This window comes from Rhinocladiella mackenziei (assembly GCF_000835555.1).
Source record: "Rhinocladiella mackenziei CBS 650.93 unplaced genomic scaffold supercont1.4, whole genome shotgun sequence".
Taxonomy (NCBI): domain Eukaryota; kingdom Fungi; phylum Ascomycota; class Eurotiomycetes; order Chaetothyriales; family Herpotrichiellaceae; genus Rhinocladiella; species Rhinocladiella mackenziei.
The window spans coordinates 1,716,435-1,741,535 of record NW_013550601.1 but is presented as its reverse complement, the minus strand read 5'-3'; the positions used below and the strand labels follow the sequence as shown (position 1 = coordinate 1,741,535).

General features: G+C 50.2%; 12 protein-coding genes across 12 annotated transcripts; 7 read left to right on the top strand and 5 right to left on the bottom strand.

The window, feature by feature from the left end:
• Nucleotides 1–1,349: 1,349 nt before the first annotated feature.
• Nucleotides 1,350–1,808, bottom strand: Z518_05780 (uncharacterized protein; the record flags this gene model as incomplete). The annotated part of the gene is made up of 2 exons (XM_013416591.1): nt 1,350–1,452; nt 1,618–1,808. The coding sequence occupies 2 exons, from the start codon at nt 1,806–1,808 to the stop codon at nt 1,350–1,352; spliced, it is 294 nt and encodes a 97-aa protein (XP_013272045.1).
• Nucleotides 1,809–2,259: 451 nt separating this feature from the next.
• Nucleotides 2,260–2,621, bottom strand: Z518_05779 (uncharacterized protein; the record flags this gene model as incomplete). The annotated part of the gene is made up of 2 exons (XM_013416590.1): nt 2,260–2,436; nt 2,484–2,621. 2 exons carry the CDS (start codon nt 2,619–2,621, stop codon nt 2,260–2,262), a joined length of 315 nt encoding a protein of 104 aa, XP_013272044.1.
• Nucleotides 2,622–3,456: 835 nt separating this feature from the next.
• Z518_05778 (uncharacterized protein) lies at nt 3,457–4,275 on the bottom strand (the record flags this gene model as incomplete). The annotated part of the gene is made up of 1 exon (XM_013416589.1): nt 3,457–4,275. One exon carries the CDS (start codon nt 4,273–4,275, stop codon nt 3,457–3,459), a length of 819 nt encoding a protein of 272 aa, XP_013272043.1.
• A 2,307-nt stretch (nt 4,276–6,582) lies between these two features.
• Nucleotides 6,583–7,348, top strand: Z518_05777 (uncharacterized protein; the record flags this gene model as incomplete). The annotated part of the gene is made up of 3 exons (XM_013416588.1): nt 6,583–6,631; nt 6,744–7,246; nt 7,295–7,348. The coding sequence occupies 3 exons, from the start codon at nt 6,583–6,585 to the stop codon at nt 7,346–7,348; spliced, it is 606 nt and encodes a 201-aa protein (XP_013272042.1).
• Nucleotides 7,349–8,329: 981 nt separating this feature from the next.
• Z518_05776 (uncharacterized protein) lies at nt 8,330–9,487 on the top strand (the record flags this gene model as incomplete). Its single annotated transcript, XM_013416587.1, has 1 exon — nt 8,330–9,487. One exon carries the CDS (start codon nt 8,330–8,332, stop codon nt 9,485–9,487), a length of 1,158 nt encoding a protein of 385 aa, XP_013272041.1.
• Nucleotides 9,488–10,837: 1,350 nt separating this feature from the next.
• On the top strand, nt 10,838–12,976 carry Z518_05775 (uncharacterized protein; the record flags this gene model as incomplete). The annotated part of the gene is made up of 1 exon (XM_013416586.1): nt 10,838–12,976. The coding sequence occupies one exon, from the start codon at nt 10,838–10,840 to the stop codon at nt 12,974–12,976; it is 2,139 nt and encodes a 712-aa protein (XP_013272040.1).
• A 581-nt stretch (nt 12,977–13,557) lies between these two features.
• Nucleotides 13,558–14,948, top strand: Z518_05774 (uncharacterized protein; the record flags this gene model as incomplete). Its single annotated transcript, XM_013416585.1, has 2 exons — nt 13,558–13,681; nt 13,852–14,948. The coding sequence occupies 2 exons, from the start codon at nt 13,558–13,560 to the stop codon at nt 14,946–14,948; spliced, it is 1,221 nt and encodes a 406-aa protein (XP_013272039.1).
• A 582-nt stretch (nt 14,949–15,530) lies between these two features.
• Nucleotides 15,531–16,753, bottom strand: Z518_05773 (uncharacterized protein; the record flags this gene model as incomplete). Its single annotated transcript, XM_013416584.1, has 3 exons — nt 15,531–15,754; nt 15,827–16,262; nt 16,370–16,753. 3 exons carry the CDS (start codon nt 16,751–16,753, stop codon nt 15,531–15,533), a joined length of 1,044 nt encoding a protein of 347 aa, XP_013272038.1.
• An 883-nt stretch (nt 16,754–17,636) lies between these two features.
• On the bottom strand, nt 17,637–19,101 carry Z518_05772 (uncharacterized protein; the record flags this gene model as incomplete). Its single annotated transcript, XM_013416583.1, has 6 exons — nt 17,637–17,754; nt 17,802–18,182; nt 18,243–18,385; nt 18,453–18,677; nt 18,732–18,836; nt 18,901–19,101. The coding sequence occupies 6 exons, from the start codon at nt 19,099–19,101 to the stop codon at nt 17,637–17,639; spliced, it is 1,173 nt and encodes a 390-aa protein (XP_013272037.1).
• A 968-nt stretch (nt 19,102–20,069) lies between these two features.
• Nucleotides 20,070–22,019, top strand: Z518_05771 (uncharacterized protein; the record flags this gene model as incomplete). The annotated part of the gene is made up of 7 exons (XM_013416582.1): nt 20,070–20,243; nt 20,302–20,372; nt 20,434–20,547; nt 20,603–20,685; nt 20,735–21,136; nt 21,207–21,532; nt 21,585–22,019. The coding sequence occupies 7 exons, from the start codon at nt 20,070–20,072 to the stop codon at nt 22,017–22,019; spliced, it is 1,605 nt and encodes a 534-aa protein (XP_013272036.1).
• A 1,110-nt stretch (nt 22,020–23,129) lies between these two features.
• Z518_05770 (uncharacterized protein) lies at nt 23,130–23,849 on the top strand (the record flags this gene model as incomplete). Its single annotated transcript, XM_013416581.1, has 1 exon — nt 23,130–23,849. The coding sequence occupies one exon, from the start codon at nt 23,130–23,132 to the stop codon at nt 23,847–23,849; it is 720 nt and encodes a 239-aa protein (XP_013272035.1).
• Nucleotides 23,850–24,346: 497 nt separating this feature from the next.
• Z518_05769 (uncharacterized protein) lies at nt 24,347–24,835 on the top strand (the record flags this gene model as incomplete). The annotated part of the gene is made up of 1 exon (XM_013416580.1): nt 24,347–24,835. One exon carries the CDS (start codon nt 24,347–24,349, stop codon nt 24,833–24,835), a length of 489 nt encoding a protein of 162 aa, XP_013272034.1.
• Nucleotides 24,836–25,101: the final 266 nt, after the last annotated feature.

Genomic DNA, 25,101 nt, shown 5'->3' with positions numbered 1-25,101 from the left:
TTCAGATTCCCCCTTTCTTTCGCCAATCGGGGGTCCACTAATTCTAATTCCCTTCGAGTGACGAAGTCCCTCGGTGAGTGTGTTTACTTAATTGTGATCGGAAGCAGAAAGGAAGCGCGTCTAGTGGAGCGACTTGAAGCTCCCTGAGAGAGGGCAACATATCTGGTATTCATCCAGTAAATCGACAGGCTCCTTCCACGTTCATTGGTTAGGTCCCGTAACAAAACCCACTTCTTTATACCATGTTTCTTCACTTTCGCGCGGGCGCTCCACTACCAGAGGGCGGAATAACCCTGATATCCTATGTCAAGGCCCCATGCAATACCACTGAACTCCAAACTCGTCTGGTCCGAAGTCATTGACCGCGTGCTCAGAACTTCCAATGCCCGAGATTCCAAGGTGGTGATTTCCAGAACTGGAGGAGCATTAAAGACGCTCTTGATGTAACAATCGTTTCCCGATGAAGGTCAGTCCCGAGCTACATGATTGTCCGAATGTGTATTCCGGAACTCGTAATATGTCACTAACTTACAGGTTGTCCTTCAAGCGACAAGATTGAATCACTGACTTCAGTATAATCGTCGTCGAGAAGCGCCTGAGCAGTGACATTGGCAGCCGCCACACCGTCTGAGTGGGAGAGAATGGAGATGAACTGGTTGACAACCGACCCTACCTGGTGCTGCGAAAGACAATCCCATCGCTCGGAAATTGCAGAAGCTTCGACACCGACGACGAGGGCCACGGGCGCGAAGAGAGAAAGGGATCGTCATGTTGAATAACGCAGATGGATTGCTACGGAAGAAGAGCGACGATTGATTCTGGCTTCTCAGACGAAAGTCTGGCGGAGGAAATGACTCCGACGAGAACGAGAAACTAGAAGTCAATAACAGCTTCGAGTGGCGATCCGAACTGTCCTGGAAGTGTAACGAGTGCTCTGATGGATTGTAGATTGCATGAGACTTCCTCGATGTTTGCCCTGAGTTCAAGGTTACGAGCAGACTTCGTACAAATTTTCTGAAGGTCCAGAGACAATAATTAGGCTTGGGATAGAACTATGCGCACAAACAGCCTCCGGACCCAGTGCAAGGACGACTGTATTAGCAATTGACCAGATGTGCTTCGAGCGCTGACTGGAGTTGAAATCGAGATTGCCCTTAGGCGCAACTGAGAGGGGTAGACAGCACCATTGAGTACAAGTTATCGACAGGGGTCCGGAGCTTGGATGTAGGGCACAACGAGCTTGACTGCGGAGCCATGAAAGTGGGCTGCGAAGCAAATGTGGGGCAACCGAGGTCTTGTAGCCGAACTCGTACTTGGAAGAATTTGAAAAATTTCCCCGCCATCAAAATCTAAAACGTACCTTGCAGTGCTCGAATTGAATTGGGGAAGCATCCTTTCTGGACAGTCAATGTACTCAGAAGAGTCAGAGTATTGGTCAGGACGGAACGCCGTCTGAAATAGAGTACGTATGGACAATCAAAGAAGCTGACGATTGCAGACGTGCACTATATATGACTGTAAATACACTGACACTGCGAAACCGGGTATGTGTGGCACTCGAAAACACAAATACACCCACATCGCCCACTCCTTGAAGATGGGTTGGAACGTGCTAACAAACAATTTCTCATATCACCTCCCTTGGTGATTTGGAGGATGTTCGTGGCTCGTTTCTGTCGGGCTGTCTGCCATTTCTTGAGAGGATCTTGGGAATTGGACTTCTTGGTGTTGAGCAATGCGAGTGTGTGGGACAAAATAATGGCGCCTTCGAAAGCCATGGCGGCTCCTTGACCACCGGTCGGTGACATTGCATAAGAAGCGTCTCTAATGACTATGACCCGACTAGAGCCGCTTGACCAAGAGGCGAGTTTGGAGACTTCGGAATACCTTCACAAACGTCAGCGTTGCTAGAATAAAACAATCAGGCCTCGACTGACGGCCATAATGACAGAGTTGACTGATCAACATCTTTGGATGCCGCATGGGCGATTTCGGGCCACCTCTCGTCTTCACGGCGAGATTGCAATTTCTTATGTAGGACTGACTTATCATTTTGGAGTCGAATCCACTCCTTGCGAGACCTGTCCTCGCACTCGATTGTTGCGAAAAGTCCGTCATGATCGCCATGTAGGTGCAAGGCATGGACAAGAAGGAGTTCAACCTACCCAGAATCAAACACGGGCATGTATGTGTCGCGGCCTGGCTGTGGCAATTTGGGCTTTGGGAAAGAACCTACGACACCTATCTGGCCCACTGAACTCAGAGACTGCGGGTGCCAGAATGATTGCCGTCATATCCGATCAAGAAATCAGCTTCTTCAGGATAGTCATCGGCAAACGCGGTGATAACTGTGGAATGGTCCATTTCTTGGATGCCGACACATTTGGAATCGTACTGCAGCTCCATTCCTTGCTCACGAAGCACTTGGACACACGTCTGCCTGACGATACCTTGGGAAATTCACGGAAGCTTTGAGCCCATACTTGTGCCAGCTGCCGTCGATGACTGTTGCAAAGTGGCTCAAATTTCGAGAGAAGACAAGCACTGGATTTCCGCATGATTCCGGCCTTGTTTTGCAATCCGGTCGTAGGCTCGAATTCGTTCAAGGGCACGGACGGCATTTGGAGCGAAAGCGACAAGCTGCCACCGAAAGGAGTTTGATCGTGCAGCTCTAAAATCTTGCAGGAGTTGTGTTGTTTGAGAGCAAGGCCCGAGACAAGTCCCTGTGGTTTGTCAGATGCAAAAGGATACCTTGCTGAAATGAGATCGCCACAAACTACAAGTCCACTTCCCATAATGATGCCTTTTATACTGGTCTATCAGTGTCGACTACTAAAACTGGAATGTTCAAGTACGGGATTCAGTGTCAAGAAGAATCAAGGGGACAAGAAAATGGAAGAGAACGAAGGTTTGAAAAGGGGAAGCATGGCTCGAGTGGCCAGGTATACCCGTCAATGGAGCCATTCTTCTCATCGTTCCGCCAACCATGTGCCGGACGATGTCACTGAGGCTGAGAGAGAAAAAGTCCAAAAGGCGTTTCCAAATGATAGAAAAGACGAATCCAGCGATGTGAAGCCATCCGGTTTTCGGGAAAGGTCGCATTCATATCGTTTTCCTCAAGGCAGAAGCTACCGCCGACACACTTCGGGCTTGTTGTTGACGCCCGGCGACAAAGAAAGTTCGTGCCCAGCTAGTAAGGGGAAGCATTAAGGGACGATTTTGGTGGACAAGCTTGGAATTTAAGGTAGCTTTTGGTTCTGTACAAGACTAAGTATTTTTCAGATCTGCTGTGCCTGCGCCGTTGTGCAATCCATTAAGGATCCTATTGCCGAAACATGCTCCACTCTCCGATTGAACAAAGTCGTATCGTCGTGATATGTCCATTACTCTTAGGAAATCAACCTGCGAAGGGGGGGGTTGTGCTGCAGCAAATATCTTTTCCAAGTCTCGGAATAATTATAACAGTACACCAGCAGCGCCAACGACAGCTCCAGCTCCCGCCGCATAAAGCATTCCGGGGCCAGCAGTCTGTCGAGGACCGTTTCCGACCTGTACAAACCCCGTGGTTGTCGTCGGGGTGACTCCGGAACCACTTCCGAATATGCTGCATTGAGTTTCTTGCAGATTGTAACAGCCTTGAGCGCTCAACGAGCTGCAGATGCTGCTTGCCGAGCTGATGATTGTTCCCGAAGCTCCTTGTACCGTTATGCCCCCTCCGAGACCCGAAACCGTCACTCCATTGGCGCCAGCAAGCGACACAAAGCAGGATGTGGAGGCCGTTTGACAGCTCGAATATGCGGTGCTGCATAGGTCGGCATTGGCATAAGACGTGGGAATGTAGATGAAAGGGTAGAAGTTGTTGGGGACGGTGGAACCACCTCCAGCGACTCCAGTTGTCTCGGAGGTGAATCCAGGGAAACTCGTTGCTGTGGTACTCGACGTTGTGGTTCCTCCCAACACAGGTCCCTGGGAACTAGTCGTACTCGACGTTCCTGTGATTGATCCGTCTATTGTTCCCGTGCACACCGCATTGAACGGACAGCAAGCGACATGTCCGGCCTCATCCAAAGCACAGTTTGTGTCTGAGGGACAGCAAACAGTGTCTGCTCCTACATTCGAGCAGGGGTTGTATCCCGAGTCGCAATTTTGGCGCTTGACAAGAATTGCATCGTTCGATAGGCCGAAGAGAGGATCGGAGTATGGTGAATAGTTGTCATTAACGGCTTGCGCCGTGTGAAGGAATGCGACCAGCAGCAAAAGCGCGATAGTGCTCATCGCAGGGTTTTGTACTGGGGACAGTTCGGAAGGGTGTTTGTTCACCGCTGAGGCATGAGAACGGTTTGCAAATCTGGTGATGTGCAGCGCACGGTTGAGAATGTAGCTATGTATTGGGGGTAGAAGGTTTTGTACAGTTGAAAATGAGTATGAATAACTTTGAATCAGCGGAGAAAATGCATTGGGCGTTGACTGTACCGGGAGAAGGTAAGATCACGGTGCTGGATGGGGCGAACGACGAAGTCGCATGCTGGTTTTGACCGCAGCGCAACGTGTGTGAATTTTGCTGGGTCGGGGCGGGATTTTCGCTCGGTGGCACGGCAACCAAAGAGCACACCAATAATACGTAAGTCTCTCGAATTGCTATCCTCTACTGCCCTTCTGCCATTCATCATTTTGATCATTTCCACATCTCATTTTGTATATGAGAAAGCGATGTTTGATTTACTGATGATGATGGTCGGCAATATTCTGTCCTGGCCTTGAGAAGATCTCGGTCCATTAGTGGTAAGCCTGAACACCTCTTCGCCATGCTGTTTTCCCTCGATGATGATCTAAATGGTGAATTCTGCAATTCTGAAAGACACAATCAGTCTTAATGCAGAGCTCAATTCTACACTTGATCTGATCATACCTTGGGCCACGAAATTTGGGTTTCAAATGGATGCATCGTATGGCACATCATCCGCTGACAATGATTGTAGGTCTTCGATGTGGGTATTCTACTCCGTACTCTCTCTCCTTGCTTTTGATCACCCTTCCTCGAAATGTTCTTGGACGGGCCAACGGGGCAAACCAGCCTTCCTGCCTCCTGGAGCTATGCCATCCATGTACCAGCTCATCTAGAATCCCAAATCGCTCATTTCTCAACCTGGCACGTCCTCCTTGCTCCTGAAGCTTGTACCAGTATCTCTATCCACTCAGCCGCTTCTCCAACCACGCATCCACATTTTGAACATTCGAAAGGGCCGAATCTAGACAAGTACAACTCTCATGGCGCAATAGGTTCCACATTGATCCTTTGGGCTTGGGTGAGTCGCGACGAGCCTTCCAAGAGGGCCGCGCCAGCTGTCAATTCGGAACAAACTTTCATCTCGAAAGTCTGGCACAAGAGGAAGTACAACAGGACTTCCCCGTCGCTGCAAAACAAGGTATCTACTTGTTCACAGTATGACACTTTTTGCGTTGATACACAATTCGACACGTTCTACACTTGACATGATATGCATTGATGTGGATGCGCAGCCGATGGGCTGATCATATGTGACATCCTTCGCTAGCTTTACACGAAAGATTTCCTGTGAGTAGATTCGGTATTGCGCTTGCCTTCAGTAAAATGTTCACTACGAGGTAGAGACATTTAGATGCGGTACAATCACGACTGAACTTGCTTCAATGTAGAAAAATGGTTAATCCTACATGTATCACTGACACAATTTTTGGTGGGTTGAGACTCAGTTATCAGTTACGAGTGGCCTGCCGAGGTTCCTCACCTCCTCTCCTTTTATCGCCTGTTCAAGCCAAAAAGGGTATCTTCTCTTCTTTCCAGGCTAGAACGCCTTGTTACTCCCAGGTCCCTGGTCCACACTCAGACTTATGCGATGTTAGGGTATTGTCCCATACCCAAAAGAAGGTCCAGGAACAGGAAGTGGCCTAGGGATTTACGTACGCTGGCCACATGGTACGACTCGAATTCCGCAGGGAGCATTGAGCTTCGCAAACCTGCTCCCTGCTCCCTTGCTTCCCTTTTCCAGCTCAGGGGATTCCACGTGAAGATGGATTCAAATCCACTGCACTATCGATGAGAATCATATTGAGAGCCATCCAGGAGGCTCATACGTCCACTCTTGTCCTGCAGGGTCATATTTCCTAATCTGATTGGAGGCTTGACATGCTTTCGACATAAGAACTCTTTCTGACTTCCTTGTCTGTATGGCTTTATGCGATCAGGCTGTCTTTCCGACCACGATGCAGGGGTAACATCCCAGCAGACTGTGTATCTAGCCCGAGGGATTTCCAGGCCAGTGACGAAAATGTATCAAGCCCCGGAGCCACGTGAGAACTGGGGTAGCGGGAGCAGATCAGCTACTGGGCAGATTCTTTCAAATCTTCCGACAGCAACACTACACAATCTACCTATCTATGCGCTACTTGAAACGTACTATTGAATACGGGACCAGTTTCCATGCTTTTTACAGGGACTGTGACGTTGGCACTAAGAGGACATGGGACAATTGCCAATATCGGCAACGGCTTACATAGTAAAGATGCCTTCCCATTCGATGCCGGAGTCTCTGCATTTCGTCTATGTACTCTGCCACCGGCTGGCTGGTCCGGCGTGACCCCAAGGTTCAGGGTAAGTTGAGTGGCAGGTCTGAAGAGTATACATTACTTGGCTTCCTCCTCTTGTTCTGGATGTGATATTCCCGCTGTCAACCTTTTGGTGATCATAGCCACAAATTCATCAGTTTTGCTATCCGCCACATTGGATCCTTTGCCCCCAGTTCTGCGACGTGGCCTCGTGGCAGTGGCATTCTGCGGCATTCTCTCCCTTGTTTCCAGTCTTGCTCTCTTCACCTTTTTGACATATCGACTTTGCGTCTGGTATTACCGGGGTCACCTCAGAAATGGCGCCAATCAATTCCTCATCCTCATATACAACTTGGTTTTGGTCGACATCCAACAAGCTATGGCCTTTGCCTTGACCTCCGTTTATCTTGCGGCGAACAAGATTGAGGTCGGAACAACGACGTGTTGGGCGAATGGTTGGTTTGTCTCAACCGGAGATCTGGCATCCGGCGTCTTCATATTTGCTATTGCTCTCCATACTTTCTTCGCCGTGGTCAAGGGTCGACGAGTGGAGACTAAAGTCTTCTATACGGGGATTGCATGCCTATGGATCTTTGTCTACACTATGGCAATAATAGGAGTCGGTTTGGATCCGGACCTCTATGTCCGGGCAGGCGCATGGGTATTGCCATTCCTCTCGACATATCGATCAAGCTAACCATGGTGACAGTGCTGGATTAGCCGAAAACACGCGAAAGAGAGGCTATGGATACATTATTTCTAGATCTTTGTTTGCATGTTTGGTGCTATCGCCGTATATGTATTGATCTTCCTCTCCATCCAGGCAAAGTCACGACTTCGCTCCCATACCGACCTCGGCCCTAGCGATGGGACCGATCCGGTCGTTCTGAAGCGTGCTGTAAAATACATGATCATCTATCCAGTCGTGTGTGTGGTGTGTACACTCCCACTTGCCGGTGGTCGTATGGCTTGCCATGACAGGTGTGCTGTTACCTTACTGGTGGTATTGCTTGGCTGGTGCGGCTATTACTTCCTGTAGCTGGCTCGATGTGCTTCTGTATGCGGTGACCAGACATGTGCTGGTATTTAGCAACAGCCCTCCCTTGCCAGACGACGTTGGCCTTAACACTTTTGGCTGGAAACATTCTGGTGATGGATTCTGAATCTTCGACGCGACAAGCGTGATTTTCCTGGTCGATCCACACCACATTCTCTGCGCCAGAGACACTCAGACGAAGACTACTTTGCCGGTCAAGCAGAAGGAGTCATCATCACCAAGACGACAATTGAGGTACAAACCGGACCCGTTGACCAAAGATCACGAATGCAATGATGAAAGGGATTGTCAGCAATGTGACCATGTTAGAACGATACGGTAGGATATCGTTGAATGCGGCTATCTGGTTGAGCCGAAGAGCACTGTATACTGTATAATAGTCATCCATTCGATGCGATGAACGGAATGTAACGTCCTCGGATAAGTTGAGTTCAATCATAAAGAATTACAGACTTGGAGACGGTGGCGGCCTGCCTCGATGCAGCCAAGCACCAAAGCGGCTCCTCCTCACAACCGGACTCACGGAATTGCATCAATCTTTCCATCCTCTTTTCGTTTTGATCTCTTGGAACGCTCGTTGATGATCCTTTCTCAATTCTTTCTCCTCCTGTAATGCTTTCCTAAACATGATGCTGTAGGGCAACCATCGTCGCCGATAATTCTCTTGCCTCTTAGGTACCCTCTACCATGTATCGACCTACATATACCGGCCTTCGAGGCCTTAAACAAATCCTACCCAGACCCTCTAGAACTTATGGCACCACTCCTGAACCTACACTTCGAACCGCTCTCTTCTTTCCCGGCCATGGCGTTCAGAGGAAAGGGATGACAAGACCTTGGGTAGAAGCATTCCCCCGAACCTGCAAGCCCTTCTTAGAAGAGATGGATGAAATCGTGCAATGCAAACTATCCACCCTCATTGACGAAGGCCCCATCCTCCAATTGGACAAAACGGAAAACGCACAACCGGCAATAATGGCTGTATCCATCATGATCCTGAGAGTTCTCGAGCAAGAGTTTGGCTTCAAGACAGATGAGGTGATCGATGTCACATTGGGCCACAGCTTAGGAGAATATGCGGCACTGGTTGCCGCTGGAAATCTGGAGTATGCTTTTGCTCTCGACTTGGTCCGACGACGAGGCGACGTGATGGGAGAATGCACGAGAAAAGCAAAGGAGGAGTCGGGCGAAGACTTTGGCATGATTGCTCTGGTCTGTGAACCGGATCAATTGGACTCATTGATTGCGGCCGTCAAAGAATTCCTCAGCCATGGAGCCGAAGGTGCCAAGGACGATTCCAGCGCTCTTCCTGCCATTCAACAGGTGGCCATTGCCAATGCCAACTCCAAAAACCAAATCGTTCTCAGCGGCAGCTTTCAACGCATCCGGAACCTGTTGGTGCACATCCGAGAATTCGGTGGACATGACCCTCGAGCTGTTGAGCTGAAGTCGCGATCCGCATTCCACAGCCCAATCATGATGCCTGCATATGAGTTCATGAAGAAGGCGTTGACTCCAGATATGGTGACGTTTCCTGGACGAGTTCCCTGCATTAGCAATGTCACAGCACGACCCTTCAGTTCGAAGGAAGACCTCATCCAAAACCTCGCCAGACAAGCCGTAGACACGATTCTCTGGTGGGATTCGATCAAGTATCTGGACAGGCAAGCAGGATGCCGCCGATACCTTGGGGTAGGGCCAGGAAAGGTTGGACGGAACCTTGTCTCAAAGGAGGTCGGTCGATCATCTGCAAAGGGAGGAGGTGTCTGGTCAATCACTGAACCACATGAGATTGAGGATACCTTGCGGGAATTGGAAGCAACAGCAAAGGAAGAAGACAAATGAAGATGCAGATAGGCTGGAGATGACGCGTGCGGGCTATAACCGCTTTGTACAGAGCAGACACATGCAGCAACATCACCAACTCTCTGCGTTGAAAGAAAAGTAGCTTGGGCGAAGACATGCTATCCTACCCTTACCGAAGTCTTTCGAAACGCAGGGAGCCGAGAATCAAGTGCAACCAAGTCGACAGTGGAATGGAAGGGAGAAGACGCTCGGCCTGAAGCAGACTGATGAAAATGCATATGCAATCACTGAGAAGACATGACATGAAAGAATAGATGCAGCATGTGCGGAAAATACAATGGTCACATGATTTTCCACAACCCGGGAAAATTTAGAGGATATGAATTAGATCCACAGATATTGGACCATAACGCAAAGGTCCCTGCGTGGGAAAGCGACACGCCCACGCCGCCGTGCCTCGTCTTAGGCGAATGTCCTGAGCTTGAAACCCCCTCTGACCGAATTAATTTCGACACGATCGACTTCGAACCCGGGGTCTTGTCTGGTCGGGCCAACACCGGGTTAGAAGGCATCAAGACCTCGACACCTTCAACCAGGATTACCTCCAATCCAGCGAACCGGGCTAATGGCAACTCTCTGGGAAACCCCTTGCGAACTCGGGTTCACCTCCCACAACCCCATATCGAAGGGGCTTGTGGAAAAAGGGGTTTGTCACGTTGATGTACGGTTGAACCTGTTTTATTTTTGGTTGAGCGGAAAGGAATGATATGTACACGTGTATGTGTTGGGTGCACGCAGGCGTATACAATTCCGTCCGTGTGGCACGGTTTAATTGGTTGTACTGTTGCTGAGAAGTGGCCCGCCCACACTGCTGGAGGGCTCGTCTCCTTGTCGCCTCGGTGGAAACTGAGTACTCAGCTGCTGTCACAGATGTCTCCAATGTATCGTCGGTACCATCATTAGTTCTTCTTACCGTATCTTCTATCTATCCCTAATGTTCTCGATCTGATGCCAGCCTTGCTGACAAAGACAAGCGATCCCCATATCACGTGCATTACTCTCTGCTGATTTCACATGTTCCGAGTGACCACCCGTAATCCAACCAGTCACTGTGTCGCTCTGGGCCACGGTACAAACCACAACCAACAAAGCCATCAACCACGACGTCAACTGGTTCTATTGTGTCCTATCCCCATATTCCACCCTATACTCCATTCTCCGTACTTCATACTAGATTCTTAGCTCCTCTAATCCCTCTTGGTTGCGCTTAGTCGTCTGCTCTCTTTCTTAACTTGACGAGACACTCCCCCCTTCCCACGCGACAACCCACTGCTCGACAACGGCCATCTCCTCCCATAGCATGCATTTCCCTCGATTCCAAAGACTTCAATGAGTGAATATCTCCCTTCTTTCATCGTCGAACCCGTCCTACGCCAAGCACGGCGATTTTCCCGCCTTAGCAGTGCTGAAGAATCCCGGGGCCTCCTCCCTGCGGTCCCCGATCTACAACGCTGGAATCCCTCCCACCTGTGGAACACATCACCCCCGCCCTCCGTGGAAGAGCCAGATGGAGAGAATAAGGAGACTACCGTGCAGTCTATTGCAAGGACGATACAATTATGGGCCAACCAGTTGAATGGTGTCGATCAGATCCCTTCTCCTCTGGAGCCCATGGAGGACTTGGGACATGAAGAAGAACCAGCCACGTCAGAGTTTCCTCCCCTCGATACAGATGCATCACGCGCTGTCCGCCCTGTCTCTCTTGAAGACCATCGCACTAGCAGTGAAACCTCCCTCAATCCTACCCGAGAGTTGCAATACCAGTCAAGAGTCCACGAAGGCAATACCAGATCACGCTCTGTGTCTGGTCCACTCGCAGCTGTCCCCACCGACTCCTCCAGACCAGCAGACTTGGAAGTGGGACGAGTCGAACATGATGACAATGGTTACCGCAGAAGAGATGGATCAGGTACTTTACCCGAGGACGATGGGATGGGGCCTCTCAGACAACGTATCAGCGCTGTGTGGTCAGGACCCGGGACACCCGCGGAGAAATCTAGGTTGGTACATGCGTTGATGATGGAAAGATATCAAACCATTCAGTCTCGTCGCTCTGTGAAAAGCCCCCTGAACAAATCGCACGATCCTTCTCGACGACCGGGATCCCCAAATTCCATGATGTCGGGAACCAGCCAAGAGATCGTGTACAACTTATCTCCCGAAGATCTCCAGCCGACATATGCCCCTGTCGATGCCGATCCTCCGCACGACGACCTCGATAATTCGGGCGACAGCCCGAAACCTGAGCTGGGCTGCATTCATTACAAACGGAATGTCAAGATGCAATGCAGTTCGTGTGAAAGGTGGTACACATGTCGACTGTGTCATGATGAGGCGGAAAATCACACTCTCCCTCGTCGAGAAACCAAACACATGCTGTGTATGCTTTGCAATACTCCACAAACAGCGGGTCAATTTTGCCAAATGTGTCATGTTCAAGCAGCCTGCTACTACTGCCCTATTTGCAAATTATGGAACAACGACCCCGCTAAGTCGATTTATCATTGTGATGATTGTGGCATCTGTCGACTGGGTGAGGGTTTGGGCAAGGACTTTTTTCACTGCAAGACATGCGCGGCATGTATGTCCATCCAAGCTGAAAGTGCACACAAATGTATTGAAAGGAGTACGAAATGTGACTGTCCAATCTGTGGTGAATACATGTTCACGTCGAATAAGCCGGTGGCGTTTATGCGCTGTGGACATAGCATTCACGAGTCGTGCTTCGCAGAATGGTGCAGTGCAAGCTACAAGTGTCCTATTTGTTCAAAGAGCATTGCGAATATGGAGACTCAATTCCGGAGATTGGACAGACACATTGAAGAACAACCGATGCCCGAGGAATATCGGGACAATCGAGCATACATCTTCTGCAATGACTGCAATAGCCGGAGTGTGACGAAATATCATTGGCTGGGATTGAAATGTACCATTTGTGAATCTTACAATACAACCCAGTTGGAACTGCTGGGGGCTGAAAACACACTACAACTTCGAGAACAACAGGAACGAGCTCAGCGGGCAGGAGTTGGTGAAGCAGCGATAACCGCCAATCAGAGTCAGACCCCAGCTGGCCCGCGGCCACAACCGGTGGATATTACAGGAGCTCTTGCACGTCCCGTTGATACCGGAGCCGATCCGGCTACTCCCAGAAGTCAGTCGCCGTGGCTTCTGCCGCATTCGCCCACAGCCCGATCGGCCAGGTCTCTCTCGCCTGTTGTGGGCAGTTATTTCGGTACCAGTCAGCGTCCGCCTGAGAGCACTGAAACTGTCCGACGTGGAGCGACTCCACTCGAAGATGACGACGATTTGGATTTCTGGGGTCGCCCAAACTCCCCTAGTCAACATGGTGGAGTGGATGCTGAATCTGAGTCCGAGTCGGCAAGCAGCAACAACGACGTCATGGAGGAGGAGGAGGAGGATGGAGATGACGAAGAAGATGCCATGGATTTGATTGGGCATAGATGAGCGGAGGGGTGTTGGGGCCAGGCCGACGCTTTGCAGAACGGATATTAGGTCAAGGGCCAGAACAGGATTCGACTGATAACGATGGAGAAAAGAAGCGAGATGAGACCCACATGAGCTATGACGAATTGACATGGAATCGCGTTTCTCAACATGATTTGGGAGCGTGATGGAATGAAAATAGGATATCAGTGTGGATTCGAGTAAAACCCGTGTATCAATAGCAGTCCATATGATCTAGGAATGAGGTGCACGCTAAATGTCTGTTCCTGTAGCATGCCTGTCGTAATTCTCTACTGACGCCTGCTATTTGCCATCATAAATCGCGAGAGGTGGATTTTACACAGCATAACGCCGCTATGGCCGAATCAGGACCACCGATCCTAACGATCCCCTCCCTACATTTTGCCTACGGATTGACCACGGATGAAGATTCACAACCCTTCAACCTTCATCAACCACTCGAGCTGTGGAGGCACAGCTCTTTACCAAGATAGACAGATCGTGATTCTAGTCGTTGACGACATATTTCGATAGCATCTCATTCTCAACTCTGCGTCGGAGCCACCATCATCACAAGCCAAATGGGCGACGCTGGTCTTCCAAGATCACTACAGGAGAGCTTGGAAAACACCAAGGTCTCGTATGTCCAGCTGGGAAAATGTGGACTCCGCGTGTCGGTTCCAATCCTAGGAGCTATGTCCTTTGGTGAGTTGAATCTCTAATTACCTTTCCATTGGCAGGCTATGGCGAATCAGATTATGGAGGTCGATCAAGCCATCGTCTATCATCCCAAACACCGCCCTGGAGCTTTTCTTTTCCTTGAGCCTCTAATGCCAACTTGAACTTATATTTACACTCCCCCTTCTCACTCACAGGACACAAAGCGTGGCAAAAGTGGGTCGTCGACGACCCTGCTGAAGTGGACCAACTCCTCAAAGGCGCCTACGACCGTGGCCTCAACACCTGGGACACCGCAAACGTGTACTCGAACGGCGTATCCGAGAAACTCATCGGCGCGACCATCAAGAAACACAACATTCCCCGCCACAAGCTCATCCTGCTGTCCAAATGCTTCGGCCCTGTGGGCGAGGAACCCGATGTCGTGCACATCAAGTACTTGCAAGAAATGAAGAAGAGTAAAGACTATGTGAATCAAGGTGGATTGAGCCGAGCAGCTATCTTCAATGCCGTGGAAAAGAGTCTCGAGCGCTTGGGCACGGATTATTTGGATCTGCTACAGATTCATCGCTTCGACTCTACGGTTCCAGTCGAGGAGACGATGAAGGCTCTGCATGATCTTGTCGAACGGGGAAAGGTCAGGTATATTGGTACGTTTCCCTCCCCTGTCTTTCCCCATCTATTCCAATTCCCTTCCGGTCTTGGTCTCTCCGATCCTGTTTTCTCCCTTCTTGCCGTCGTATGCCTTCTCCCCAAACTTGTTGATAACACGGCAAACTCCATTCCAGGCGCATCATCCATGTGGACATATCAATTCGCCAAGATGCAATCCTGCGCCGAATCCCAGGGTTGGACCAAATTCGTCTCCATGCAGAACCACTATTCGCTCTGCTACCGCGAAGAAGAGCGCGAGATGAACCCCTACTGCCACGAGACCGGCGTTGGCCTCATCCCTTGGGCTCCGTTATACCGTGGTCTGCTTGCGCGCCCATTAGGATCAGACACTACAACCCGCGAAGAAAGCTTGAAGGGGAGCTCGTTGTTTACTGGGGTCGACGCCGCGGATGCGGAAATCATCAAGCGCGTCATGAAACTCGCGGACGAAAAGGGCTGGAAGATGAGCCAGGTCGCGCTCGCCTGGATTATTCAGAAAGGAACCATCCCGATTGTCGGCTTCAGTAACTTGAGTAGGTTAGATGAGGCGTGTGAGGTTCGAGGGAAAAAGCTGACGGAGGAGGAGATGAAGTATCTGGAAGAGCCGTATAAGCCGAAGGCGATTGTGGGGCACTCTTAGATATGAGATGAACGAACCGACCGGCCATGAAGACCGATGGATGGGGTTAGTAGTGTATTTGGTGACGAAAAGGTCTGGGGGCCACGGGACAAAGCCGAAAAAAGGAAGTGGGGAAAAACACGAGATCATTCTTTGAGTAAAACGGTGTCGTATCACTTATTGAACTGTTCCTCTTGTCTCTCCGGTTCACAGGGTTCGATGTCCGGATCTCGGGCTCCAAGATTCCGCCTTCCCTGCCCTAGCACAAGGTGATACACATGTGTAGCAATCCCGCATTGGAAATTCCATACCGCTCGTGAATCACATTTCTCTGTGTGAAATACCTCCTCGATGTTGATGGGGTTCGCAAAAGGCAGAACGAGGAAAACCAAAAGGACAAGCTGGATGTGGATTGGGATATGGGAATGTGACAAATGGGAAGCGAATTTCACAATTTCCCCAAAAGAGCAGGTCGTCCATTGCGTGAACTATATGCCTTGTTCGAGGCGCTCAACTACCACTTGAAGCAGACGTGTCCGGCATCACACCTCCGAAGTCGACGTCTCCATCCTCGTTGACGAGCGACGGGATGAGGCAATCCACTCAGTACTGCATCCTCGCCCGCATCGCGGCATAGTCCCGCTGCGTGATGGGTTCGTATTTCGGTGGGTGCTCATCGTCAAAGCGCAGACACTCGATCAATCTGTCTGGGTCGGTCGTGATGAAGTAGGGGATGGAGTAGCGTGCTCGCGTCAGGCGTTCATCGCCGGTAAACCGGTCTTGTTTCGGCGGGAGTTGGACGCGGTGAGAGGTTGATTTGAGATAGTCTTGATCGCACCGCCAGTGAGTAACGGCGTGGGTCCAATATGGGGACGTGCGTGAGGGTTAGCTGGACTTACCATTGCTCCATCTCATTAGCAGATCACCCACATTCATCACTAAAGTCCCTGGTATGGGTGCGACGTCCATGAATTCACCGGCCTTCCTCGGATCCTCGACCTGTAAACCGCCACAGTCGTCTTGGAACAGCATCGTTATCGTACTCCAGTCGGTGTGCGCGGGCATTCTGGCGGATTTCCCTCCTTCAATCGCCCGGGCCGGTATGGGCGGATAATGGAGGAGTCGCAATTGATTGTAGTCGCCGCTATGGTACTGTAGGAGATGGTTTTCCTCTAGACCAATACCTAGCGCAAGAGCACGGAGGAGCTTCTTGCCCGCCTCGAAACATGTCCAGTAAAACATTGTCATGAAGGGGCGCCATTCTGGTAATACGTCTGGCGGGGGCCAGATGTTGGGTTGGTCCGGGTTGTTCTCCGAACCCACTTCATAGCTTTCCTATACGTGAATAGTTCAATACAAGCTGAGTAAAGAGAACGGACTGGGAGTGCCAGATGCCTCGTTGATGAGGGAGAAGGACAAAGGTTCAGCATAATGCCACGTACCTTGTAATCCTGTACTTCACGCAATTCCTTGACGAATTCCTCGTCGTCCTTGTCGCTGATTGCGCTCGACACCTTCTCCAGTCCGGGCCATGAGTAGCCTCTATGTACCGCCCAGCCAGGCGGATGGGGCGCTTTCATCTTCTGCTCGGTAGGCAGGTCGTAGAATTTCTTGGATATTGCAAATGCTTTTTCCAATTCATCCGGAGGGACACCGTGGTTCTTGATGTACACGAAGCCAACCTCGCGGCAGGCAGTGACTAGGGTTTGAGCAGCCTTGCGGCGGTCTTCGAGTGTACTCTCGTCGGAAGTGAATGGTTGAAGGTCCACGATGGGGATGTTGATTAAGGATACCTTATCGGCATTGACGTCTGGGATTGAGCACATGGTAGGAAATGATGATTGAAGAAACCGAAGTGGCTGAAGAGGTAGGATTTACAAGCCGAAAGACCGTCAAGTATATTTTGGTATCCTCTTGATACAGAAAGGGATTGATAATAAGATCTTGCTCAACAGCTTGAGTTATCCAGATATGATAGGCGTAAGATTATGGGACAGTGCTGGCGGATACGAAGCTATCTTTTGACGTCATATCATGGTACTTCGACGCTCCCTCTGGCTTGGAAGTCTCGTGTCTGGTCTTTGTCTGAAAGTGGACTTTGATTCAAACACTTGCTCTGGCAAGAGAACCGGCACCAGACCCTAGCTAGAGTATCCCTCAAGACTTCGAGTTTGGCATCGTGGAGCGGCGTTTACGTGAAAGGGAAGATGCATCGAGCAGAGGGCTTGTATTATGTAATCAGGTCATGTGTCACGTGAGACATGTGATGCCCTAGCGGGCTCATTCCCCGATGGCCCATCAGCTTAGAGGCACAGCCAAGCAACCTAAGTTAGGTAGCTCTTGGGGCCACCCGTAAGTTAACTTTATGCCTAAGTTCACTTCAGGCCTTCGGCCAACCTCGCTGATATGCTAACAGAGCTCCTTATCGTGAACCCCAAATATGTCATGTCGAATGCTTGTATATACGTCCAAGCCATTGACTGCTCTTGGGTACAAAGATCGCATTTCATGTCACTCACTTTTGAGATACTCTGTTGGGGATCACTAAAGACCCTGATTTGAACTCTTGGGTGAATAGACAATCCCTGCAATCTCAGAGAAAACAGCGATGAACTTGCTCTATGCCGACGCATTAGAGTTGCAAGGACGGTGATGACATGCATATACCTTCTCTTTGCCAGCCTCGATTGGAATAAGGGCCTCAGTCATTCAGCAGTTGTCGTAATGTTCCACCTGGAATGTCATGTCCTTCTGGATAATCATCCGTCCATTGTCGTTGCTATCGGCACTGGTTGCATCACCATTGCCGGTTTCTTCTCTTGTTCTCCTAGCGCTTGTAGTGCCTCTTTTTCCTCCAATTCGGCCAGGACTTACGTCTGCACCTGGATTGGGCACCCGCATACCACACCATAACTGTCTGCGCTAGATTGTTCAGACAAATTTCGTGCCGAGTTGGTTGCAATGTATTCTTCCCTGTCTTGGCTTCTGTTCATTGGCTTCAAATTCGACATTTGATAGCTGTCGGAAGCGTTTTCATAGTCATAGCCGTTCCCCCTTCCTTCCTGGTCCAGGCCACCAAAGCGAGTGTTCAGATTGTTCATGAAGGGACGGAGGGTGGGTATCGTGGCAGAAACAAGGGAGTAAATCAGCTCGGTTTGCGTCCATACGATGAATAAGTCTTCGGCGAGGGTAGGGTCTGTGATTCGTCCGGGTTTGTCAAAGTTAGCGAGGCGGAAGACAACTGCGACGATCATTCTATGGTAGAGAGTCAGTATATCAGCACGGAGTGTGTCAGTATGACGAGGGAAGGCCCACCCAAGTCGGAACACAAATGCCCCTACCACAACAATCTTATTCGTCACGGAAGTATACAGGTCCCACACAAGGCATATAGACATCGCTACCAGGCCGACCTCAGAGATGATGTCGAGAGCGCATATTATTTGCCATCGTAAGTACTGTTCCAGAGATCAGACCAGTCAGCCGTTGTTATGGACTTGATTTCGGCCGATGGTGGAGGCCTACCGCTCCGGTGCACCGTTCACCAGCCATGATCCATGGTTTCGTCAGATTGCACTGTAACGCAATGGCGAAAAGAGACCCAATAGTCCACGCAGTAAGGAGTCCCGTAGCAGAGATGAAGACTATCCTGTGCCATTTGACGTGGGTTAATCGCAGTAAAAAGAAGACGACTGACAGCTTCGACAAGCCGAGACTTATGATGAAGAGCAGATTGCTAGTGTAGTACATCTATTTATATAGGGTCAACAGAAGCGAATAAGGAGTCTGGCAAGGATGTCGTACCTCTTGCACAGTCGGTCGGTTTTCCAACGGCACGATGTCTATCGATTTTCCCAGTCCCTTAGAACACGCAGCCAGGATGATCGATAACTCAATGATACCCACCGTCTACGGTCCATGAGTCAATTGCATCAAGAAAGCTAGTCGAATTCAGCAAATTGGTAAGACTGACCGTTGCAGCAGCGATAAATCCATCATCGAAGCCAAAACCAGGGCTAATCGTACGCCGAATGAATATTCTGATACCGGCGAAGAGCAAAATCCAGGACAGACCGATTGCAGCAGCAATAATGATCCATGCAGTATGGTCGTTGTCAGTCACTACAGCAAAGGGAAGAGAATATCCCGAGGGTATTGGGACGCCGGAACTCATACTCGACGTGGCTGAATTCATGTCTATGGACTTGGGAGGACATCACAAAGCTGGAAATGAATCACCCAGAAAAAAAGGAAATCGCGAATGGGTGTCTGGCAAAATTTCAAGTGGGTTCAAATATAGGGGGTGTGCTGTCTATCAAGAAGTATAGGAACTCCGTATTCATGCATTTACAAACCCGGTCACACGATACCTGCGTTTTGACATAACCGAAGCGTTGTCACAAACTGTCACCGAGCATCGACCACCCAAGTCAGAGTGTGCCACTTACTTAGAGGATGGGCCCCCGTATGTCAAAACCTTTTCTCACTCACAGTCGTGGTCACAGGAGTCTGATACTATTGCCGCTCTTTATGATTAAACGAGATGATCACAATACAGCCTCGTCCATCCATCCACCTTGTCGGCAATATCTAGTCGCCAGTAATCAAACGAGTCAACGAGCAGCACAGAAATCTTGGACTTGTGTAAATCAACCAAAGCGACGGTGGATCTTGGCCAGCTATGGATACTTACGAGCACCAAAAGGGGGGGGGGGCCTTCTGGTTTGTCCAGCCACGGGTTTTTCTGCATTTTGGCAGGTCGGAAGGCCCCATCCGTCAGCCTCATTGGCCCCTTCATTTCATCGACGCACTGACTCTGACAAAAGACTCCTCGGGCCTCTCCCGGGATTCAGTCGTCTTGGAACAACTGATTAAGCCGCTAAGCTTGGTTTTGGGGCCTCGAACTTCGCGGTTCTTGAGTGGGTGGCGGACTTTGCCAGACGCCACCCCTCATAACCCTTGCTATCAATCTCATGTCGAGGGCCCCTGGTGCTCGGTTCGGTTCGGCTCCACGTGTACAGGCTCCCATAATAGGCCTTACCCATCCTTGTGGTTGGTTGCTGGCAAGTTCCCTTTCCATCCTCCTTGTTCTTTAGGCTTACACTTGATCTGCACAACCTTGACGAGGAACCGGTCGCTAACATGAGAGTTGCGAAGGAAGATCTGACAGTCATCTCTCTATCAGAGCAGCCGAAGGCAGAGTCTTCTTCTCAAAATGGAGAAAAGGATATCGACGATGAGCCTGGTTCGGTTCCAATGAAGTATAAAGGAACGGCTCACGACAAAAAGGAAATGAGCTTCCTGGGCAAGAAGCAGGTCCTTCGAGTTATGCGTTCCCATCCTGAGAACTTTGAATCTGGACTGACTTTGCCAGCGTAACTTCAAGTTCCTCACAATGCTGGGATTTGCAAGTACCGTGATGGCCAGTTGGGAAATTCTTCTCCCGTAAGTCAGCCAATCAAGTTGCTTTGTATATGGTAGCAGCGTAACTGACCATGGATCAAAGGCTTTTCACGTTTGTCCTGACGGATGGAGGTACTGCTCTTCTTTTCTGGGGATTTATCGCGGTTGGGCTTGGAATGCTGTTGGTTTATGCAAGTATCGCGGAATTGGCATCAATGTGAGAAGCACCATGTCCTCCATCGCCGTTGAGCTTCGGCTCATATGCATCCTAGGTCTCCAACGGCTGGTGGACAGTATCATTGGGTCTCGGAATTTGCTCCTCCCAGCATTCAGAAACCTCTAAGTTACATCGTTGGTGCGTCTCTCTCTGAATCCCCTGGGACTATTCGCTGACCAATTTCTAGGCTGGCTCTCAGCCATCGGGTGGCAAGTTTACCTTGCTGGCGTTTGCTTCATGGTCGGCACTATCATTCAAGGCTTGATTGCTCTGAATGTAACGGACTATGTGTGGCACGCCTGGCATGGCACTCTTCTCACCATTGCCACCATAGCATTCTCGATCGCTTTCAACACCGTGTTGGCTGTGCAACTACCTCTTATCGAGGGCATGGTGTTGATCCTTCATTTCGCTGGTTTCTTCGCCATTACCATCCCTCTCTGGGTCATGGCTCCCCGTGCCAATGCTCACGATGCTTTGCTGGAGTTTACCAACCTTGGCGGTTGGCCTAGCACAGGACTTTCGGCCATGATTGGCTTGACGACACCTTTGAGCGTGCTTATCGGGTACGATTGCTCAGTCCACATGTGTCAGTATTCACCGTCGCACCGAATATTTCACTTTACGCATATGATGCTGACACTTGTTTTGGATGACAGCTGAAGAAATTCGAGATGCGTCAATTACACTCCCTAATGCTATCATGTGGTCGGTGGGTGTCAACGCAACCCTTGGATTTATTATGGCAGTCACCTTGATCTTCACTCTGGGCGACGTCGATTCCCTCTCTGCCTCCGTTACCAGACAGCCTTTCATTCAACTTTTCTACAACGGCACCCGTAGTTACGGCGCAGTCAACGCCATGACAGCCGTGGTAATCATTCTGCTCACTTCCTGCTGTGTCAGTGAAGTAGCCACCGCATCAAGACAAATTTGGTCATTTTCTCGAGACCGAGGTTTGCCTAGTTCGTCTTGGTTGTCTAAGGTGGGGCCTGTACGTCTTATCAACATGAAGACGATTGACTGACTGGGGGTAGGTGTCTCCCGGCTGGAACATCCCTCTTCGCGCTGTTGGTGTTTCACTCGCCGTGAGCTCTTTGCTTTCTCTCATCAACCTTGGATCTTCGGTTGCTCTGAACGCGATCAATTCCCTCGGTGGCGTCTCCATCCTCACATCGTATTTCATCACCATCAGCTGTCTGGTCTGGAGGCGACTCAGAGGACCACCATTACCACCACATCGATGGTCATTAGGAAAATATGGCCTGTACATTAACATTGCCGCCCTCATATTCCTCACACCCGTCTGGTTTTTTGCTTTTTGGCCATTGGCTACACCGGTAACGGCCGAATCGATGAACTGGTCTTCAACAATGTTCGGAGGCACCATCATCATTGCCGTTCTTTACTATATCTTCGGGGCAAGGCATGTATACAGTGGTCCCGTCATGCTCATGAAGCGAGACGGGTGAAGGGCATCGTAATGGCCCTGGGGAAGTTTACTGCATGACATTTCGCATCGATAAAACTCTCCGTGCTCTACTGATTGTCTCCGGTACGATATCCACAATCGTTGTAAATATCTCTACGAAGCAATGCGATTCTGATCCTTCGCTGGCTTCTTGCACCATGCACTCCTTTTGATAGATTCAGCACGGCCTCATCAGCGTAATGAAACTCCTCAGGTCGGCTTCACGAGATTGAAGCAAGGGAGGACTACATGATGTTCCGCTAGGGATCCTCGAACTTGACCAAGGGAAACCCTCTGTTCACGTAAAAAGTTGCCCGGTCCCCGGTTCTACAGGACGCAAAGTTGCGGCGGCGCGTCCCAGACTCAGTCCATGCACCTGTTCATCTGGACAACGGTCTTCAGCAGTTCTACCCTATGCAAGTCGGCATATCATGTAAACCAGGCCAGAGCCATGTCCTCACGCCATTTGGCCATGCCCGATCCAGGTGTCACCTTGCGTGTCCGGGTTGATTTCGTTTCATGACCGATCGGATACCGGCTCCCTGATGAATTTCGTCCCCCTATCTATTTCCAGTTTGATGAAATTTACCTCGTTTACTGAACATCCTCCCATCGCTTCTCGAAGCTACGTTTTCCCATAAAATGGGTGAAGCTGAAAGCCAACCATGTCCGTGGTCTATGAGACGGAAGACTTACCGCCTCATACATGCACGCCAAGATCATGCACGTTAACCGCTCAATTCTTCTATTTACTTAGACTTTCCCAGAGGGGACCAGGTGTTTTAAAAACTCAGTGGGTGTACATTGATTATTGTCGAATGCTCTGGTAACTGGTCCTGCCAGATCGATAGCATATATACACGTTTGGTTACCCCTTTTCTACTCGTATTCCTACCCCTATATCCTGAATAGGAATGGTAATTCCTTTTCCAATAGCGGGGCACTAGCTACTGTTGAACATCAGGACAACTACGATATATTCAAAGACAAGCAACAACCCCAACATCTCCACCCTGGTGGTTATCCAACTCTTGTGTCTAGACCACCAAGATCGTACCCTCATCGCCTTTGCAAGGGTCGTGATCCAGGTACCACCATCTGTTTGAAAGCAATGTCGACACCAGGCGCCCGCGCAGGCTTCGAGACCTTCGAAGGCCTCAACATCGACTACGAAAATGCTTATCATGACAACCCATTCAAGGTGTCCTGCGTCAAGAACGCTATCGCCATGCTTTCCCCAAACTCGCGCGTCCTCGACGTAGGCTGCGGCACCGGTATGCCAGTCTCCGAAATGCTCTCCAAAGCCGGCCTTCGGGTCCTTGGTTTCGACATCTCTCCCAAAATGGTCGAGTACGCACGCACCCGGGTCTCTGGTACTTTCACCGTATCCGATATGCTCACCTACAAACCCGAGGGTGTTTTCGCTGGTGTATTTATCATCTTCAGCCAACTCCAGCTATCGTACGCTGATTTACATTCCACCATATGCAAGTTTGCGCGGACGCTGGAACCCGGCGGGATTCTAGTGTTAGGTCAAATGCCAGGCGACAAGTACGTCCAGGACCCAGCAGACTGGGATGAGACAGGCACGTATGTCGAGGACTACGATGCTCCGTTCATGGGCGAAATGCTGCCAACGCTCATGTTGAGTGCGGAGGGGCAGAAGGGTTTTTTGACAAGTATGGGCCTCGAGATTGTGAGCGAGACGATTGATACGTTCCAGCCAAACAATGAGAAATGTGTCCCGGAGGAGCAGCAGTATATTATCGCCAAAAGACCGGATGAGAGGCCGCTGGCAGAGCCGAAGCCGCGGCCGAAGTCATCCACGTAATCCAATGCCGGATTTGACTGATAGGCTTATAGATATCTCTTGAAGTGAAAGTTGTGCTGAATCCTATATTTCTATGAGCTTTCTTTCGCAAATATTTCAAATTCGTTGTACTTCCTATGGTAGCCAGCCTCACCGTGTCCCTCTAGAGAGGACAGTGCAGAAGACCTAGATGTGGTGCATTCTACGGGGACAAGGTCTCCCGAACGCAGCTCAGACCAGTCGCAGGTAGGACGCCGGCGATCCCGCCCGCACACTCTTCTCCGCTACCGGGCAAAGGATGAGCGCTACGAAACTTGGATCTTCCATAATCGCTGAGGCAGTCATCCCCGCTATCCCAACCATGAACCGGCCGAATCGTCGGCCGATGAAGAAGAGCTGGCGACAAGAAAGCGTCTCCTCCAAGAAATGCTGGACAAGGAGAAGGCAATTGATGAAGCGTTGGCCGCGGAGCAGGAGCGTCGTCGCAATATCGGACCGGAGAATGTATACGTGTCGAGATGGAGGGCGTCAATGGCCGATACATTGCGGACGAATTCCGCGTCTGCGTCGACAAGGGTCGCCCATATGACGGGAAATACTATTATCACACAACATGCTTCAAGCGGATAATCGCATTGGAGAATTTCTTTCCCTTTAAGCTCGTCATGGGCGGGGGACCGTGGAACTGGGCCTTCATGGTACACCGATGGTTCGAGAACAAGGGACGCATCAACCCGGAGAAGATCGCCGCATACATTGAGACCAAGGAGCAGTATGACGAAGTGTACGAGGAATTTTCTAGTAAGTGGATTGGGTGGAGCCTCAAGCATCAGAAATGCGAGGCTGAGATTGGGATGTGCGGGTGCCCGCCGCAACCAACTGGTCCTGAGGAGCCCGTAATGCGAGGCTACAAGACCAGCAAGGAAGATGGGTGTCGTCTCTGGGAAGCTCTGGCCATCCGCGGTGTAACGATATCTGCGAGCCTATGGAACAGGATCTTGCATTGAAGAGCTGCATTGTCTTGAATCTGAGGAGGCGGACTGAGTGGGGAAACAAGACTGAAGAGCTCAGATCTCTGAAGTCGAATGTTAGTATTGTTTCTAGTTTACTACGGTATATGTGTTTCGATATACATTTTGTACCTCAACGCTTAAAGAAAGTTCCAAGGCGTGGCACACTGGAACGTTAACCGAAAGCTGAGGATAATGAATAATTGCCCTCCGTACAAGGTACAGGGCCAACGGGTAACTAAGGAGACTATAATACAGGTACC